Source organism: Dipodomys merriami, unplaced genomic scaffold, assembly GCF_024711535.1.
Source record: "Dipodomys merriami isolate MVZ:Mamm:240054 unplaced genomic scaffold, mDipMer1.0.p SCAF_26, whole genome shotgun sequence".
Taxonomy (NCBI): domain Eukaryota; kingdom Metazoa; phylum Chordata; class Mammalia; order Rodentia; family Heteromyidae; genus Dipodomys; species Dipodomys merriami.
The window spans coordinates 5,713,352-5,732,292 of record NW_027204048.1 but is presented as its reverse complement, the minus strand read 5'-3'; the positions used below and the strand labels follow the sequence as shown (position 1 = coordinate 5,732,292).

Genomic DNA, 18,941 nt, shown 5'->3' with positions numbered 1-18,941 from the left:
ACGTGGCGATCACAGCCATCTGCTCCTCTCCCCACTGACACCGCTGCAAACCACAGCCACCTACCCACTTCCACCTCCCACTCAGTACCTGTCGTGTACAGACTTGTGTGGAGAGGGGACTGCTGCAAACACAGACGAAGAGGCTCACTCCACGGGCTATGGCTGAAATCAAGCCATATGCAGATGAATGCATGGTGACGAGAGGGGGAAGTGTACAATTAGCCCCCAAATGCCTGGTTCCACATAAACACAAGGAACTGTTTCCTACTCTCATCCACTATTGGAGGGCAGGGCTGCACCTTGTTAAGAGAAAGACCTGTTCCCTAACTACTGTTAATAACTGATGCATGTTTTTTAACTTCTCAAATGAAATGAAGTCTAAATGGTGCTTACCAAAGACACATGTGCATATAACCCCCCCCAACTTCATGAATCATAAAAGTCTACCATTTTACAGAATAATTTCTACAGTCTTGGGATCAGCTAAGTTAGGGTCCATGTCTTTCACTGCCACTTCTTTGCCCATGCAAGATATTTTCTCTTTTAGGATTTACTGGATGAGCTGGTAGGAATGTGCCACATCTATGTTTTAGTTACTATTTGTAACTGTTTTTTAGTCTGAGCTTACAAGTGATTTATTATTTCATGGCTGGCAGGCCTTGATTTTTCATTTCAGCAACTCCAAGGCCCAGCCCACTACTCTGGAATAGGGGTTTCCTGTTCAAAGGTACTATAATCTCAGTACTCAGGAGGCTGAGGAAACAAGATAGTGAATTGAAGGCCATCCTGGGCTATGAAGCAAGATTTTGTCGTAAGGAAGGAAGAAAGGAAGGAAGGAAGGAAGGAAACTCTATAAGCCCACATTGACCAGCAGACACTGCTCAAGCAGCAGTCTCCCCTGAGCTTAGCCAGCCCTCCTAGGCTTTGAAACTGTATGCAGAGCCAATGAGACAAGTATCCAGTGCTGCACCTCCCTCCACACGCTCTGCCTCCAGGTCCCCAGGCCACTGTTCTTACACATAGCCCCCCTGAATTCTCTGCAGTGGCCCAATGGGAAAGGAACAATACCAGAACCTAGCCAAACTGCTCTCCACTCGGCCTGCAGCCACCTCCCAACCTGGGACCTGGACACACTGTTCTCCACTTGGACTGGCACTACCTCCCACCCAGGACCTGGTCTCTACTCCCCACCCACAGACTTTTACTAGAACTACCAATGCCACTTAGATGAAAGCATTTGCAGCCTGACCACTCCTAAGGCATGTCCCCTGAAGTCCAAGGGTGGTCACTTTGCTTTCACAAACATTCAGAGCTCATAGAACACATCCCTAGATAATAAGGGACAGAGCAAGAAGATAGCAACCAGACATTCTAGAACACAAAGAAATGAACTTCCACTGCTGCTTAGTGCTATGCTAAAACAAAAACACAACTCTCCTTTGCTGGCCAAGGCGGTGGCACCTGTAGTCCTAGCACTCTGGAGGCTAAGGTGGGAGGGCACCTTCCCATAACTCCTTATTTTATTAGTGGGTAGTTTATCCATCCTAACTGCAAACCAATAACCCAAATAGACAGGTCATCTCAACAGAGACACTGCTGGACTGGGGACTCATCTTATCCACATTAATCAGAATTCTTCCAAGTGCAGTTATAAAGCAATTCTTTTATTCTCTCAGTCTTTCCTTATGTATTTATTCTTGTGCCTCTGGTTTGGGCAAGGGACAGAAGTCTACAACTTGAATTCACAGAGAGGAAAAGAAAAAAATTCCTTTACTATCACACTTTGTAAACTTCATATCATTACTGTTTTCCAAAAGCAAATAGAATCTCAATAAATACTTTAGACGTGAAATTCTGAAGAGTGATTCTGAAGAATGAGATAAAAATAGTTGAACTGCAGCTCACATTTCTTAATACCAGCACAAAGCACCTTCAGGCATTTAGGCATTATAACAAATGTGTTTAGGAAAGAGCATAATGTAGCAAAGTTCATATGCCTTTTCATTACAAACGTATAATCCCAAATTACATTCGTGTTTCAACTGCTCTGATTTCCAGAAACCTGCAGGCTCTAGAGTCAAGCTAGATAAATACCTGTGTGATTTTTGCCCTACATTTCCACCTCAAAACTAATTAGCAGGTCTTCAGAAACGTGACTTGAACTGGATCTGTTTAATCAGAGGTTTCCATGATAAATCCTCCCTTGCAAACTAATTTCTACCAACAGCAAATGTCACATAGACCTCCTCAGTGTGAATCTCACTGCAATAAGAATGGGCCTCTGGCAGCAAACAGTTCAGCAGGAAGGAGCATGGACATACTGTCATATGCTACTCCAGAATGAGTGGGATCACAGCTGGGGAAGAACCAGCTGGCCTTCTACACCAATATAGCCACTCGGGCCACACCGGGCCAGCATCCAGTGCAATGCACTGCCCCAGTGACAGCTCACATTTCACAGACCCAGCACTGGAGCCAATCCCTCTTCTCAGAACTCAGCAAATAGTTTTGGTACCTTACAATATGCAGTGTCAATTAAAATGTTCACTAGGTTTGACTCTACCATTCTAAGTTTTCATGGACAGCTAATTCCCAGATCCACTGGTATAATGCTTATTCAACCATGTTACCAAATAAGCCATCCTTATGCATAGGTTGGCATTGACCTGTAACACCTCCCAACATATTCCCAACTTCCTTCTTTGCCTCTCAAATGGTGTTTGCCTGCCTATGACTAGAAGCAATCTCAATAGGTTACCTCTTCTCTGCAAAATCCTGCTGGTTAATACATAGCTTTTTGTTGCCTAAATTCAATGACAGAGGAAGATTTTGGATATCTATGGAAGATCCATGCCAGTCATCTGTTAGACACAAAAAGGACATACCAGTGGATAGGTGGAGTCTTGGAAACATGGCTGGACCCAAATACACAAGTTCTCTGCCCTCTCATCAACTTTCCACCATTGTTACTCTGCATTTTAAAACCAACTCATGTTCTCTGTGTTTCCAATATAAAGTAATTTAAAGTGCTCCCCCAATTCTAGAGTAAGGCTAGTAGGTTTGGCCACACAGGACTTTATGGTTTTATGATGAATGAGTCTCCCAGTTATGGGATAAAGCTCCTATATAGAAGACCAGTTGGAACCTCACACCCCGAAGTCTACATCGAAGAGGAAATAACCCACTTTGTTCTTATAAGTAAACACTAAAACCGTTTTCTGAGATGTCTACATGAGGCTTGACACAGGACAAACACAGGATGTACACTTGTATGTGATAGGCAACTTGCTCCTCTCATCCACTTTTTAAGTCCTTTTGGAAATTAAGAAACATGTTCAAATCTACCACATCAGAAAGTGCAGCCATTTGCCAACACATTTGCCAGATCAGTACCTTCTAAGTCAGCATGTATTTATTCTTGAAAATATAATCCAGCAAATAAGTTAAGTACCAATTAAGGGGCTTTCTTTGGCTACAATGGAAACACAATGCAAATGCTGAGATTTTTCTATCTAGGCAAGGGAAGGAAAAGCTGGTTTTACAACTGTACCTTTTTTCCCCTTAAAAGTATGTAATTGCACTCTCAGAGTGAAAAGATTAGTTGCCTTCAACAGATTCTCAGGGAAAAAAATCCTATTATTTCCTTCCTATGAAGGAGGAGTAACATCTTCCCGTAATTACAGGAAGCTGTGCATTAAGTTGCCAGCTCAGGAAGAGCCATTTCCTAATAAGATGCAAACTTAATTCACTCAGTGAGTCAGAGATAAAGAATAAGTTCTCAGCCTAATGCCTGCCTTTACCTGCAGTCCTTCAGGTCATACCCCCTCAATAAGAGGCACAAAAGAACAAGCCACTAATTAAGAAAAGCCCCCTCAAGGCTTTCTCCTGGTCTCTGTTCAGGGAGCACAAGGCCTACTTACTTTACCAGATCTGAGGCAAAGGCCAAAGTGACAGCAATGTGTACAGGCACTCGCAGAACAGGAAAGCAACTGCCCTATTCTTTTTTTTTTCTTTTTTTGGGTCCAGTCATGGGGCCTGAACTCTGGGCCTGGACACTGTCCCTCAGCTCTTCAGCTCAAGGCTAGCACTCTACTACCTGAGCCACAGCACCACTTCCGGCTTTTTTCTTTTTGCTTATGTGGTGCTGAGGAATCGAACCCAAGGCCTCATGCATGCAAGGCAAGCGCTCTACCTCTGAGCCACCTTCCCAGCCCCTATTCTTGTCGACACTTTCTGGCATCTATTGGTGCCATCAAGGACTTGTGCCTCCCTTTTATCAGTGACCACATGGCAGGCTGACCCTTAGCCAACAATATGTCTACAGAGGTCTGCCTCCTCTCCCATCATTGTCTACACAGTCACCACTCACAGAACAGCACTCTCCACCACAAATAGTATGCTGTCACAGTTTCTTAGTGCCATTCACAGATGTAAACCACCACAGAATTGAGGAAGAGTCTGAGAAATGTTCCAGTCCAAAACCCTCATTTTTCAGAATGGTAGTACTGGACAGTTGTTACAGGTACAAAGTTTTGCCTCCATTAGCAGATTCTGACTCCTTTCTTCCTAGACATATAATACTTCATTGGATATTTATGTTTTGGCATAAACACCAAAAAGACATTGGCCAAAGATCTGACTCTTTCTTTCCTTTTCTATGATTTATATAGAGGCGAAGTATTCATCTTTAAATATTTTCTGCAAAACAAAGATAGTTTTGAGTTCAAATACCATTATTACCAGGAGGTTGGTCATTGTCTGAGACCAAATGCCTTCTCTTATAATCATCAAAGGTTTCAGCAGAGACCCTTGAAATTCTTGGTTTTATAAAATTGGAAGGACAGAAGACAGGGTGTAAAAAAGTGCAATCAGATCAGGGAGAAAAAGACTGAAGAATGAGGACTCACAGCTTACTGTTAGCTCAGAAGTAAACTGATTTCTTGCCTGACATGGCAAGAATGGGCCTCCTCTCCAGCTGGAGGCAGGCCAGCCTGGGGAGGGGCAGCAGGCCTGAGCAGGGGTGGTTATGACCCTGCCATCTCTCCCATTGGGGATAATGAGTTTCCTCATGAATCTCACACAGAAAGGCATGAATTAAGGGCTACAAATAGCACAGGACCATCATCTTTCCTCTTTCCAACTTCTTGTCTCTCTCTCTAAAAAGAAAGGAACTGCATGCAAATTCAATTGCTTTCAAACTCTGCAGCTTTGCATTCACCCTCCAAAGTGGGCAGTTATACCAGTTTCTTCTTGTGAGTTTAATAGGCCATGCCTACAATGAAAGCTACTATGTTGGGCCAAAATTGAAATACTTGTAGTTCCCACCATTCTTGACCATTTCTTAGTCTTTATCTCAAAAACAAGGAAAAGAAATATGGGAAACAGAATAAGCTCTGGAGAAAAAGAGATGAGGGTTCAAATCTGGCTCTGTCCCTCACTGCTAGATGGTCTCAGATGTACCACTTTATCTCTTGGAGTCCCTGTTTCCACATGTGCAGCTACATGGTAATTACCTACTAGGCAGGGTTACTGTCTGAATTACAGGTTGTACTGTACCAACTTTACAGAATGACAGTGGCATAATTGCCGTAGCCTGTATAAATGTTAATAACACCACGGTGACGTTAATCTGCTGCTTTGGGATACATGTACACTTGGGAAACACAGCCTGGGGGAGTCAGATTTGATGATGCTGTGCTAGAGGCTGGCTTAGTCTGTGCTATACCCTGCACCCCACGTTTTTTCAAAGGAATCTCCTCATTACCTATCAAAGAGGCCAGACACCAAACTGCACATTATAACTTCTTGGAGCTTTTGACCTTGCAATCTTTTAACTAAAACTCACTATCCCAAACAGACACATGGTGCTCCTAAGAATGATTTCCACACCAGCTTGGCCATTGTCAACAGAAGCCTTCTGAAGCTCCAAACCTCATTAGATCATAGAGAGGGGTAGGAATCTGAGCTTAGTGAAGTGTATAAGACTCTACCGTCTGTAAGGATTTGTATGATCTCAGATTTTGCCCTCTGTACAGAAACATTTGCAAACTAGAAATTACCTGTTCGGCTTCTAATTAGCAACACCTGCTCTGGGAGCCTTAATCCCTTTCTCTGCTTCAGTAAGTGATAGTCAAGCCCACCCAGTGGTCTCAGCAAAAACAAACAGCACACTCCCAGGATCCAGGTAACTATGCAGTCACAGAATCCTTCAGATTTATGCAGAAAAAAAACACCACAGAAATCTTTTTTTCCTTAGTATTAATCATCTCATGAGGGTATCAACACCAAGAGCTGTATTTGCTTGTGGATACCTGACACCTAACTACCAATGAGTCACAAAGCCACACTACCACACTTGTCCTCAACTGTCACAGCACAATGTCAGTCTTGAAAGATGGGATATGGAGAACAAAGAAGGTGAAGGAGAGGCAAATTCACTCCTTCACTCTGCTCGCCACATGGTACCACTCCTGAGACTCCTGAAAAATGTCAGCTGTACTCGCAGAACTGCTCATCGCCAATTTAGCTCCTCACAATCATGAGGTGTCCTAATTTTGAAGAGCTCTCCCCACCAGCCATTCCAACTTGGCAATCCTCAAGAGTCCAGCCTGCTCCACCTGCCAGGAGCACATGCGACATGCACTACTGCACAGAGGATGTCCTACAGGAAAGGGGCAGTGCTGAAATTTCACCTGCTAAGGAAAAACTCTGAGTGTGGGACTGTACTCTCTTGAAAGAGGAACAGGACTCTGCAGAGCAGCCACCCAGTGTCCCAGTGGGGCTGAGAGAGCCACAAAGAAGCAGGCAGCTAAGGCAGGCCATAGAAAGAAACATAGTCCAGCTCATTCACCTGTCTGAGTCCCTTAGGCATCTTCTTTCTCTTCCCAAGGTGCTGGCAGAGGTTGCGGTCATTTTCTCGATCGGAACTATAGTGGTGTGGGTGGCTGAGTCTGCTCTTCTTTGAATGAAAGGACAAACCGTTGGTAAGTGCTTCTCGTTTCTTCTTGGTCAGGGGAGTCTGACGTTTCTCCACACGTTCCTGAGGCTTAAGTGCTACATCTTTCTGTAAGAAAGAGAGAAGGAAAGGTAAGTGGTGGTTATAAAAGGCATTTACAATCACATCCAAAAGACAGGCTGAATAGAGTTACTAGAAAGGATAGGAAAACGGGATACAATGTGTAAAACTTAGAATTATGGTTCTCACTCTCTTTCTGAATCCCCAATGCCACCACAAATGTGTCTTATTGGGCAGCAAACTCAACAGAGCACCAAGCACCACTCCATTACAAGTGGCTTTCCTGGTGCCTAGTATGACAGCTTTCTGTCTGATTCTATGCTTGGCACAAAGGCTTTCTCTCTGATTCTGTGCCAGGGCTGTCACACAATGGCATTCCCAGAGGACACACAAAACACTTACTTTCAAAAGTGGTCTACGAATTATTATAGTTTCCAAAAAAGAGTGCTAAGTGCATGCACACTTCCATAGCAATCACACAGAAGGGCACACAGCAGAGAGGACAGAAAGGAAGCAGCTGCTAGATCCTATGGTCACCACACTTCCTGAGGGCACCACATCTTTACAACAGGCTCCTCAGAGCATCTCTCATCTCCATCATACTGTCACTAAGACCAACAGCAGCAACTTGTCCCTTGAGGAGGAGGAGGGTAATCAATGTCCTACACTGGTAAGGGGCCAGAGTCTCAGGCCACAGGACCTGGTAGAGTTCTGGTAGAGTTCCTACAGGAAGATCAGGCCTGAGCCTCTGATACCCCAAGGCCTGGACTCAGTCCATGTGTGGCATTAGTTATGTCATAGACCAAGTCCTTGCACTGGGAGGTCAATTGTGAATGGGTTCACAGAACATCAAGTGGCCTGATGGGTGTCACTTGAATTCTGAGAAATGCTGCACACATCGAACACTACACAGAAATAAGATGGCACTGAACTATTTATAAAGGAGTGAATACAATCCTGGCACAAAGCAAAGCTTCTTCCTGGAGCCTTCTTCCCCCAGTTTGTCTAGTTCTAATTAGTTTCTCTAGTCCTAATGGCATGTTTCAAACCAGAAATCCCCTTTTCCTCTATTCCCTTCCTCACAACCTCTAACAAAGTGAAGCAAGCTAGAAAAGCCCGTGGTGGCAGACAATTCAGGAACCTAGTAGGCCCTGTTGCACATCAGCAGGATCACAGGAAGGAGCTGAAGGCCCCAGAAAAGAGTAAAGGTCTTGAGAAGAAGGTATTAGAGATATAGTCCTTCCTGGAAGACAAATGCACGATTGTAGGTCTGACTTCCAGCTGCCACTACTGCACATGGCTTGTCCTCTGCCACCTGACAAACAAAGATGTGCTGAGAGGTGTTGTAGGGGACAAGCTGATATCGAGTTAAGTCAATGGCCATTGATTGCACAGCCCTAGACCTTGCTCACCATGCCAAACTCATGGAACATGTTCAATAAACATCTGTGGAATTGAATTCCTTTGTCCACTGCCCACAAACTCAGCTGGTAGTCAGGCATCTGTTCAGCTCAGAAAGCTTCTCTGCTTAGTCTCATATTTCACCAACTTGGTCAGCTACCAGGGGAAAACATTCAGGAATGATGGCCATGCTAGCAGGAGGCAGGTGGGCTCAGGTGCAAGGGGATTGAATTGTACTGCTTCTGAGGGTCACCCTCACTATCCACAGGGTGAGAAACCCCTTTGTTTGTCAAACAGTCCAACCACTGCCCTGCATCACATTCATGGAGAGGATCCGATTAATAAACAAATGATATTTAATAATGTATCAGCTGGGCTTTGGAAGAAAATTATATCTTTCTCTTTGGAGCCCAAATCTTCTTTCATACTGAAGGTGCCTCCAGAAACTGATGTGCAATTCCATACAAATGTGAATTAATATTTATGAGAGTATGTTATAATTTTTCCAAATCCATTTTATTTTCATGCAGCATATTAATCAGGCATTCTCCGGCACTGCAGAATAGCTACACAGAGCAAATGGACCCCATGCCGTGACATTAGCTGGCAGGAGACCTCTCAAGCTCTGTCCCCAACAGTCATCTCAGCTCCAATTAGCACTGAGGTTTCCACTCTGGAGGGGGTCAGCACATGTGCAGGGGTGCAAGAAAAGAAGAACCTTCTTAAAGTTTTCACATTTGTGTTTCTAAAGAGTAGAGTTCACCTTAATTTTTTAAAAGATAAACCTTTACTGTTAAATTAGACCCTGTGGTACAAATCCTAAAACTAGGCCACTGCCTATGGACATTAATTGGCTGCTTACTATGTATAAAGTAAAATAAATCAGTTAGCTTTTCAATGAACAAAAAAAAATGTCAAAAACAGCTCAATATAAGCAATGTAAATCAAAGACAAAAAGACTGACTATAAGCTAAATCAGCTTATCAACATCCAGAGAAACTGCATAATGATTGCATTCCTGGGTGTGTATTCACCAACCTACCACCAACCAAGTGGCCACCAATGTAAGAATTAAAGAAACCAGGCCACTCTCTACAGTTCTGCTACAATATGTGGAGGAAAACAAATAACTTTGGGGGATCAATGAACAGCAGTGTTCAAAGGCCTGTTGATTCATTACTCCACTATGATCTAGCTTAGTGGTTGCCAAGGGAAACTGTCCATCAGAGCAACTTGCAGGCTTTTATAAAATGACTAAATCCCACATTGTGCAAGGGAGGCACTTAGCAAATGAATGAGGGCTGGCAGAATTCTCCACTGGAAAATATGCCACTTGGCATAAGGATTATTTTAAGCTAAAGGCACTTGAAAAACAGTAGATACAAGAGAGGTGCTCTGCCCTCTGCACCAGGAAGAGAGGAGAGGAAGAAAGAAGAAGAGAGCCAGAGAACTCTGGAATGAAATACCACATGCCTGCCTGTGGCAGGAGAGAAGAAATGTTGTTACTTAGCAGAGATATCCAGAAAAAAAAAGCCTATGAATGACAGCTATGAATGGTCTTGTTAAAATAACACCTATCCTCCTTCAGCCACCCGATATATTTCACCTTTCCACACTAGTTCATTCAGCCTACTAAAGAACCATTTCGGTTTGGCTCTTTTTTTTTTTAAGAAAGGGTCCTTCTTTTCTTTTGTGGGCTCAAAGACATGTAAAAATATGTATGCTTTTTTCTGTCTCATTAATCTCCTTTATGTCAATTTGGTTCTTAGGCCCTGCCAGAGACCTAAGGGGTGGAGATAAAAGTCTGTCTGGCCTACACAAGTACTAGGAGAGAAAGGAGAGCAGGGCAGAAGGACAAGAAAAATCTAGAAAACCTGCCTGCCAGATTCATTAACAAGCTTGGAGCAGGAAGGAGAATGAGCCAGCAGCTAGCCAGTAGAAAGCTGGGCCTGAGTTAAAAAGGCTTAACTATAGTTGTGGGCAATAGAGGGCTAAGGGTACAAGCCATATGTAGCCCATAGGAACAGCTTCTGCAAAGGGCTGAAATGATGTGATTTTTAGGTCAGCGGTGATGGGCAGCAGGGTCACACTATGCACATGCAGAGAGAGGCTCAGAGGCTGACGAACCAAAGCAATTTCCCTCAAGAGCAGCCCTCAGCCCTCTTCAAAGCAGGTGATCTTGCTCTTGACTTTCCTTCTCCCAAATTACAATCTCCCACTCCTGAATTTCAAAATGAAATGGTTGGGTGTTGTGCAAACGAGGGGAGAGCAACAAATTGCAGATGAACAGTGTGTGGGCTGCAGGGCTCCATTTGCTGATTATAGAGGGAGACAGAGACAACAGAAGATGAGGGCACAATTTGCTTGCCTTGCATGAAATGGACTGGAGAAAGCCTCCATCTGATTCTCTCAACCAAACTAATGTGAAGGCAGCCATCACTTTGCAGAGCATCTGTGCGGTGCATATGCATGTGCCTGCATGCCCATCTACATAAGACAAGGGGAACACAGTTTAAACACAATGTCTTCTGCAAGTTATTTGATGTTAGGGATGCCCAAAAATGTAACAAAAAAGCCAGGAGAAAAAGAAAAAGTGTTTGCCTATCACCATCAAATGACAGTAATGGCTGTGTGCTGTCTTTTTAGTCTGTCAAGTCCTTTGTTGGTTTATTGTACAGCACTTGTACCTGTTTTCGAGCCATTTTTACAAACACTAATCTCATCAATGCCTCAGCAAAAACAAGGGCAAGGGTCTATGGTGAGAAGAAGCATTAAAAAGATGGCAGACAGCACTTCAACCTTACTGTGGGTCTGTGTTCACACAGGTCCCCATGTTGGACTTGGTAGCTAACAGACTTAGGAACCTCTTTCAGGGCTTATCCTTCTAGAGTAAGTAGAGGGGACTATGTGTAGGAATCTGTAAAGTATCCAGTATGGAACTGAAAAAAATTTCAAATGTTTACTTTTGTAGAAAGGGGTGCTGACACCAGTAACCAGTGTTGAGCTGAGGGCCCCAAGCACACACTCAACTTCATTCTGGGCTAACTAGCACTCTACCACTTGAACCATGCCTCCAGTCCAGCTTAATTTGTAGTTAACTGAACATAGATGCTCATGTACTTTTCTATCTGGCTGGCTTCAAACCTCAATCCTCTAATCTTGGCTTCCTGAGTAACCACCAGGAATACAGGAATGAGCCACCAGGCACCTGGCTCAACTGTCCACATTTTAAAAACAAACATCAATACACAGGCATCAGCTGGAAATATCAAAGAGGATTTTCAGACTCCAGCTGCATAATCGAGATGAGAGGAATCAATAATCTATGACAGCCAAGGAGCTAAGGGTTGGCTGTGTGCTGCCATCTTTGACAGAAAGTCAAAATATATGGTACACGGGCAAAAAGAGAAGAGTACAGATCAAAGGGAGGGAACGCAGACTCAAAACAAACCACATAAGAGATGGACAAGTGACTTTAAGCAAAGGCAATCCTGTGGAAAAATAGTGGCCTTTTCAAAAAATAAAAATGGAATAAGTAGCCATGTAAGAAAGAAATTAATTTTAATCCACACCTTGATCCAAACAGAAAAACTGAAAAATTATATTATAATACAAGTGTAAATTGAACATTATAAAACTTCTAAAGGAAAATAGGGGAAAAATAGTAACCTTGGGTGGGGAAAACATTTCTATGAGTGTTACCAAAAGCACAAACCCATGAAAGAGTAAGTGGGAAAATCACATATTCGCAAAAATTAAAACTTATGTTCTTTAAAAGACACTATAAGAAGCTGGGTGCTGATGGCTAACACTTGTAATCCTAGCTACTCTGAAGGATGAGATCTGAAGATCTCAGTTCAAAGCCAACCCAGGCAGGGAAATCCATGAGACTCTTACCTCCAGATAACCACCATAAAACTAGAAGTGGAGCCATGGCAAGTAGTAGAGCATTAGCCTTGAGCATAAAAAGCTCACAGACAGTGCCTAGGCCCTGAGTCCAAGCACCAGAACTAGCACCAAAAAATAAAAAATAATTAAAAAATAGTTAGAAAATAAAATAAGCTACCTTACAGAAAAATCTTTACAAAATGTTTCCATGGTTAAAGTATGTATGTAGAATATATGAAAAACTCTCACTATGAAAAACCAAACAATATGCTTTTTTTTAGTTGGCAAAATATTTAGACAAACTTGTCACTAAATAAGGAAGATATCTAGATGGGCAAAAATCTGGAAAGAGAACATGGGAAGTCACTGGGGAAATACAACCTAAAACCACAACGTACACAACTATCTTAGGATGGTTTATAAAGACATGAACAAGCAAGTGCAGGCAAGGACAAGGATGGAGTTTTACACACACACACACACACACACACACACACACACACACACACACACACACCATTGTATGGAAATGTCAAATATCATAGCCACCATACAAAGCAGTTGGCAGTTTGAAATACTGATCTGACCATTCTACTTCTAGGTTGAATGAAGAAAAAAATACACACGCACACACACACACACACACACACAGATACATTTACAAACATACTAAATTAAAAATACTTTGTACAGTTACTTAAAGATAGTAAAAAAAAAATGGTTAAAGACTTGTATATAAGTGCTCACATCAGATTTGTTATGAGACGAAAACCCCAAAGGTACATCAATAGGTGAATGGGTAAATAAAATAAAAGCAGTCAGTGAAACACTAGTCACTCTATAATAAGAAAAACCTGCTACCAAAAGCTATACTGTGACTAATCTCAAGAGAATTATACCAAGTAAAAGAATGCATTCTGTATCGAAATGAAAATTATCAGCAGTGGGAAACAGCAGACTGGTGGCTGCCTGGGAAGGGATGATGGGATGGCACAGAAACACCAGGAAGCTGCCGGTGACACACATATCAGTGGTACACATGCCAATGGCACACATGCTGGTGTGTATTTTGATTCACATGCAGTTGCTGAGCCTGTTAATTCTGCATCCACAAGGCTTTTTTATGACAAATGGCAGACCCTGCCATGGTGCCCAAAGGGTCATGTCAGGATTAGCAGTGAGCACATTCTGGTTAGTGTCCACTAAAATAGACAGTGGTGCTGCTCTGGAAGGACTGGCTTCTGGCCAAGTATGGCCACAAAACTCTCACTGGTGATAACACTGATTCTGTCACACTGTGTGTGTGTGGAGGGGGAGGAGATCACCTCATCCTCAGGGCCTAGCTGGAGGTGAACCTACTATCACTTATGATAGTCAGTTCTCCATGATTCTTTAGAAGTTAACCTTTAATCAAGTTTACATATTTTTCTTCTTAGTACCATTTGGTCACATTGACTTCTACAGGTTAATCAAAAAGCCAAGAAGCATACATTTTTAATGTTCCTAAATGTACAAACACTGAGGAGGCTTATTAAAATATTTTTAACATATCATTCACATAACCTAAAAGAATCCAAATGAAGAGCAGAGGAAAAAACTTTAAAAAAAAAATAAAGTACTGTGAAAGTCAGTCTATAAAAGCAACTATGAAAGGTGCATTGCCAGTATCAGAGAAGAGGAGAAGAGAGAAGAAACTAAAAAACAACCTCTCAAGAACAGCCAGGAGATGACTGCTAAGCTGGGTCATAGGATGAGCACACAACCATCAGCTTAAGTACGGCTCTGCACTCGGTGAATCGAAAACATCTCAGCAGTCTCCTCTTCCCATAGATAATTGAGAGTTGGCTGCTGGTAGACCTTAACACGCTCAAAGTGCTTGAGTCCCTGGCAACCAGATGCTACTGCTTAAAACAGTTTAGGCTCTCAGCCCTGAAGGATTCCTAAAATTGGATTACAGTCCCTCCAGATAATCTGAGAAATACGGCATGACGAAAGGAAAACCTTCAAAAAAAATTAACTCCTCTATAACAAGCAACAGTCTGAAAGCTGAGCTCCCATGACCGAGGCAGAAAATCTCATCAGCCAGGGCTTAAGGGCAGTGGCGTACACAAAGGGCAAGTCCAGGGGTGAAAGGAGCCACACAACCAACCCAGCAGAGCATAATGGAAGCTAAAGGAGAAAGAGCATGTCTGGATTCTCAGGCTCTCTGAGGTCAGAAGCCAGGCCTGCTAACAGGAGAGGGGCATGGGGAACTCTCAAAGTTGTATCACTTTTTCACCTCATAAACTCAATCCTTTCAAGTAACATGCACACCCAAGAGGACACTAGGGTGGCCCCCTGATACTAGCCACTATCCTCTTCTGTTTAAATACAGTATGCAAACCAGGTGCCGGGGGACTCACACCTGTAATCCTAGTTACTGAGATCTGACGATACTGATGCTGAGATCTGAGGATCAGGATTCAAAGTGAGACTCTGTGAGACTCTAATCTCCAATGAACCACCAGAAAATTGGAAGTGGCGCTGGCGCTCACATGGTAGAGCACTAGCCATGAGCTGAAGAGCTAAGAGACAGCACCCAGGCCCAGAGTTCAAGCCCCACAACCAACAAAAAATAAAAAATAAACACCAAGCATTCTTTTTGTTTAAGGGCCTGAGAAGGCATTTTTCCATAAACATCCAAATGGCACACACACACACACACACACACACACACACACACACACACACACACACACACACACACACACACACACACACACACACACACACACACACACACACACACACACACACACACACACACACACACACAGATATATATCCTCCAAGAATTTACAGGGTTCTGTAACATACTCCCGAGACAGGTAGGAACAACCATCAGTAAACCCATGAGCCTTAGCTAGTTACCTGTGGAAAGCATGACTGTTCCCTCCTGCCCTGCCCTGCAGCTCAGACTGAAGCTCCTGAGACCCTCAGCATCCTTCATCCCTCAGCAAGGTGACAGCATCTCTGAGCCCACCCTGCACATCAACAGAAGCTTGCTTCTCCCTTTCCTCAAAGCAGCCTCTTTGATCAGTGCCTGTTCCCTTGGGCTTAGGAGCAGGGGTCCCAATCAAAGCCTCACCTACTCCCACACACCTGGCTGGGCCCCATTTCTATTGTCTCCATGCCAGACTGTGGGGAAACCAATACTATTCTCCCATAAACTAAAGATGTCTATAGACAGGCAGGCCTCTACAGATGCCGTACTCACCTTATTCAGCCAAACCAAAGACAAAAAGTGAAGGAATAGATAGCAAAATGTCAGGTCTTGCCATCTCTTTTAGGCTTGACAAAAAGGCCAAAGTATGATTTATCAATGCCTCTCTATTCACTGAAAACTCAGAAGTGATTGGTACTCTTATCCAGACAGTCCAGACAAGGACCCTGATTAGCAACTAAAAACCAATTTATGTCCCATGGGCTGATTCAGATTAGTAATAAGCACACACTTCCTTCTCTTCTCCAGATTCCCAGGCTCTAGCTTCACTTTAACCCCCCATTGTCCTCAGGAGTGGTCAGCAATAGCTTATCCATGATGGTACTGTAGCTACTGTGGGAGACACACACCAGACAATGGCTTCCCTATCGGGAGGAGCCCTGCAGGGACAGGCATTCTGACTCTCATCTTTTGACCTTCTCTGGATTTCCATAACAATTGTATGGAGAAGAGAAAATGATGCACATATCATTGATTCAAAATACAGACACCTTTAGCAACTTGAGAAGAGGTGGTAACAAAGCAAAACGAAGTCAGACATAGTTTGAAGTAAGACCGATTCTGGACCATGGATTCTGCCATGATATACTGGTTCAGAGCCCATCTTTCCCGGGATAACCCAGCAAGGGAGGAAAGAAATCCTGATGTGATTTCAGAATTGTACCAAAGGAAGCAAAAAGGAAGACCAACAATAGCCTTTCTGGCTTTGGCTTTTATTTTCACTTCCTCTTTTCTTTGTATGCTACTAGGATTTGAGCTTAGAACCTCGCTCTTGCTCTAACTGAACCATACTCCAGCACTTTGTTGCTTTTGTTATTTTTTTCAGGTAGGGTCCCTCATTTTTGCCCAGCCTGGCCTTGGACTATGATCCTCTTACCTGTGCCTCCTATGTAGCTGGGATATCAGGGTGTATCACCATCATGGCCATCAGCTCTGGCCCTTAAGAAGTCAAATCTGCATTCAGAGGCAGCAGAGGACATCTTGGTATCGGAATTTATTTAGTGTTTAGCTGAGCTGTCCTAGAAGCAAGGTGATGACTGGAAACAAGAAACCATTTCTCAGAGAGGCATACTTAAGAAAATGAAATGTCAGAGAGAGAGAGAGAGAGAGAGAGAGAGAGAGAGAGAGAGAGAGAGAGAGAGAGAGAGAGAGCACATTCTGTCCACTCAGCAGACAATCCATTTAAGACTATTCAGATGCAGGAAAAAGCAACTTCCGGCAAAATTGTGTTATGTGGCTGGCATGTAAACACAGTCACTCATAGTATATTAGGAAGTGCACAGGATGGAGGCAGCTCATTCACCATCCAAGCTTTCAAAGTGGTTCTGCTAAGTTAGAAAGAAGGCTGAAATCATGATTAGATGAACAAGAATGATGTTTCTCCCAGCTCTGCAGGCTGTGGCACTGGAGATGTTGGGCAGACTGATGCGGAGGAGCAACAGGAGAGGACACAAGTGCCTCTTTCCCCTCTGGGAGCACTGCTGTGTCCTCAAAGTAACCAGAACTCGCTTCACCAGAGCAGAGAGCAATCTAAGTCAAACTGTAGCAGGTGGCTCACTTCCTTAATCCCAGCTACTCAGGAGGCTAAGACCTGGAAGTAGTTTGTGGTTCAAAGCCAGCCTGGGCCAAAAAGGCTGCAAGACTCCATCTCTAATGAATCTGTGAAATGCTGGACTAAGGATATGTCTCCAGTAGTAGAGCACCATCTGTGAACATGAAATCCAAGCAAGAGCTTGCGGGCCCCAGTTCAAGCCCTAGCACAGGAAGTGGGGAGGGGTGAAATAGAGAGGGGAAAGAAGAGGAGCAAGAGGAGGAGGATGGTACAGAGGCAAGTGGGATATAAATTTATAGCCCTCTATCATATCACCTCTTAGGTTCTTCAACTTCCTCAAAGTTAGTATCTTGAGAAGCTACTTAGCGCAGAGAGCACAGTGAAAATGGTCACTAAACATAGACGGATATTCCTGAATTTAATGGGAGGTTTTCTCCCAGATTATGCTTTTTAACCCTTTCAACATCTCTATGATATTTCTCTTATACATGTACACCTGTCACAGGTATGTTTTGTCCTAATTAGGTTGTGATTTGAGAAATAGATATGTTTGCTGACATGTCAGACTATATCTAAATGTAAAGCAAGGGGAAAATGTATGATTCCCGTAACTACTAACATTTGTGTAGCAATTCAAGAGTTGAAAGAACTGTATAATAAAAATTTAAAGCCATTAATTATGTCTTTAAGTTTCCTAATAACGCTCAACACTGGTCAACATCATTGTCTTTTTTAAAGAGAAGAAACAGAGGCTTGGTAAACCAATGATTGCCCTAAAGTCAAACAGACATTCACAAAGAGCTCTCTGGGACTCTGACACTATTTTCAAACTCTCATTCCCCAATCTGTAAAACCAAGGTGGCTGTGGCCTGGCCTATAAAGATTAGGATTATGGTCTTTTGTTTGCAGGAAACTAATTTTAGTCCAGTATTGTCAAAATGACAAACCCTCTGCACACCTCTACATCCACTCCAACATAATCACAGACAGGCTATCTTTTGGGTCAAATACCTGAATTCTTTCTCTCTCTAAAGGATTCAAATTAGCAATAAATATCTAGACAAATAAAACCTCTGTCTTTTCTCTCCAAACTGACAATCTATACCATTTTATTTCAGGGGTGAAAAGAAAACTACTTTTCTGATCTTAAAAACTAAGCAGCTATACAGAAGCTGTAGACACTGAATTCCATGTATTCTGCCAATGTGACACAAAACATATTAACAGTGGAGGTAAGGTATCTAAACACCTGCAGCTGCAAAGGTGGAAACACCGCTTAGCACATGGTGTCAATAAATGCCCATTCCCCAATGAGAAGACACAAGCCTTCCAATTCATGGAGTGTGTCCACACAGTCCAGCCTAACCACACTGCTCCTTCTCCCTTTCTTCTTCTCTCTCTTCTCCCCCTCTCTCCTCTCCCCACTCTGCTTTCTCCCCTCTCTCTTCTCCTTCTTTCCCCTCTCCCCTCTTGCTCCTCTCCCCCTCCCTTCCTGCCCTTGCCCCCTCTCTCCTTCATCACGTGGGTCTTCTATTGCAGGATTTAGGCAGACAAGAATGTCTTCCTTTAACATCATGTAGGTAAAAATAAAACTCAATATTCTGCAGGTTTTGCAGATACAGAAAACTGCTTAATACATATCCAGTGAGCTGAGACATGCCAAATAAATTCTTACACTATCTCTGCAGAGAATAAACTAGACTCTCTGCTTTCAGAGGTGGGAAGAAGAAGACAGACCATCCTTGCAGTAGGCCATGGCAGTGCCTAGAGATGTAGTCAGAGTCTCCTTGCAGCAGGAAGCAGTGCTACTGCCGAAACCAGGG

The 18,941-nt window shown here is 43.2% G+C and overlaps 1 protein-coding gene across 7 annotated transcripts in view; it reads right to left on the bottom strand.

Annotated features, from left to right (window-relative positions):
* Auts2 (activator of transcription and developmental regulator AUTS2) overlaps positions 1-18,941 on the bottom strand; it is an 836,783-nt gene that overhangs the window by 575,062 nt on the left and 242,780 nt on the right. For all 7 annotated transcript variants that reach the window (XM_070035587.1, XM_070035588.1, XM_070035589.1 and 4 more), the window contains one exon: positions 6,851-7,063. In XM_070035587.1, coding sequence (XP_069891688.1) covers positions 6,851-7,063 — 213 coding nt within the window. The remainder of the gene's footprint in view (positions 1-6,850; positions 7,064-18,941) is intronic.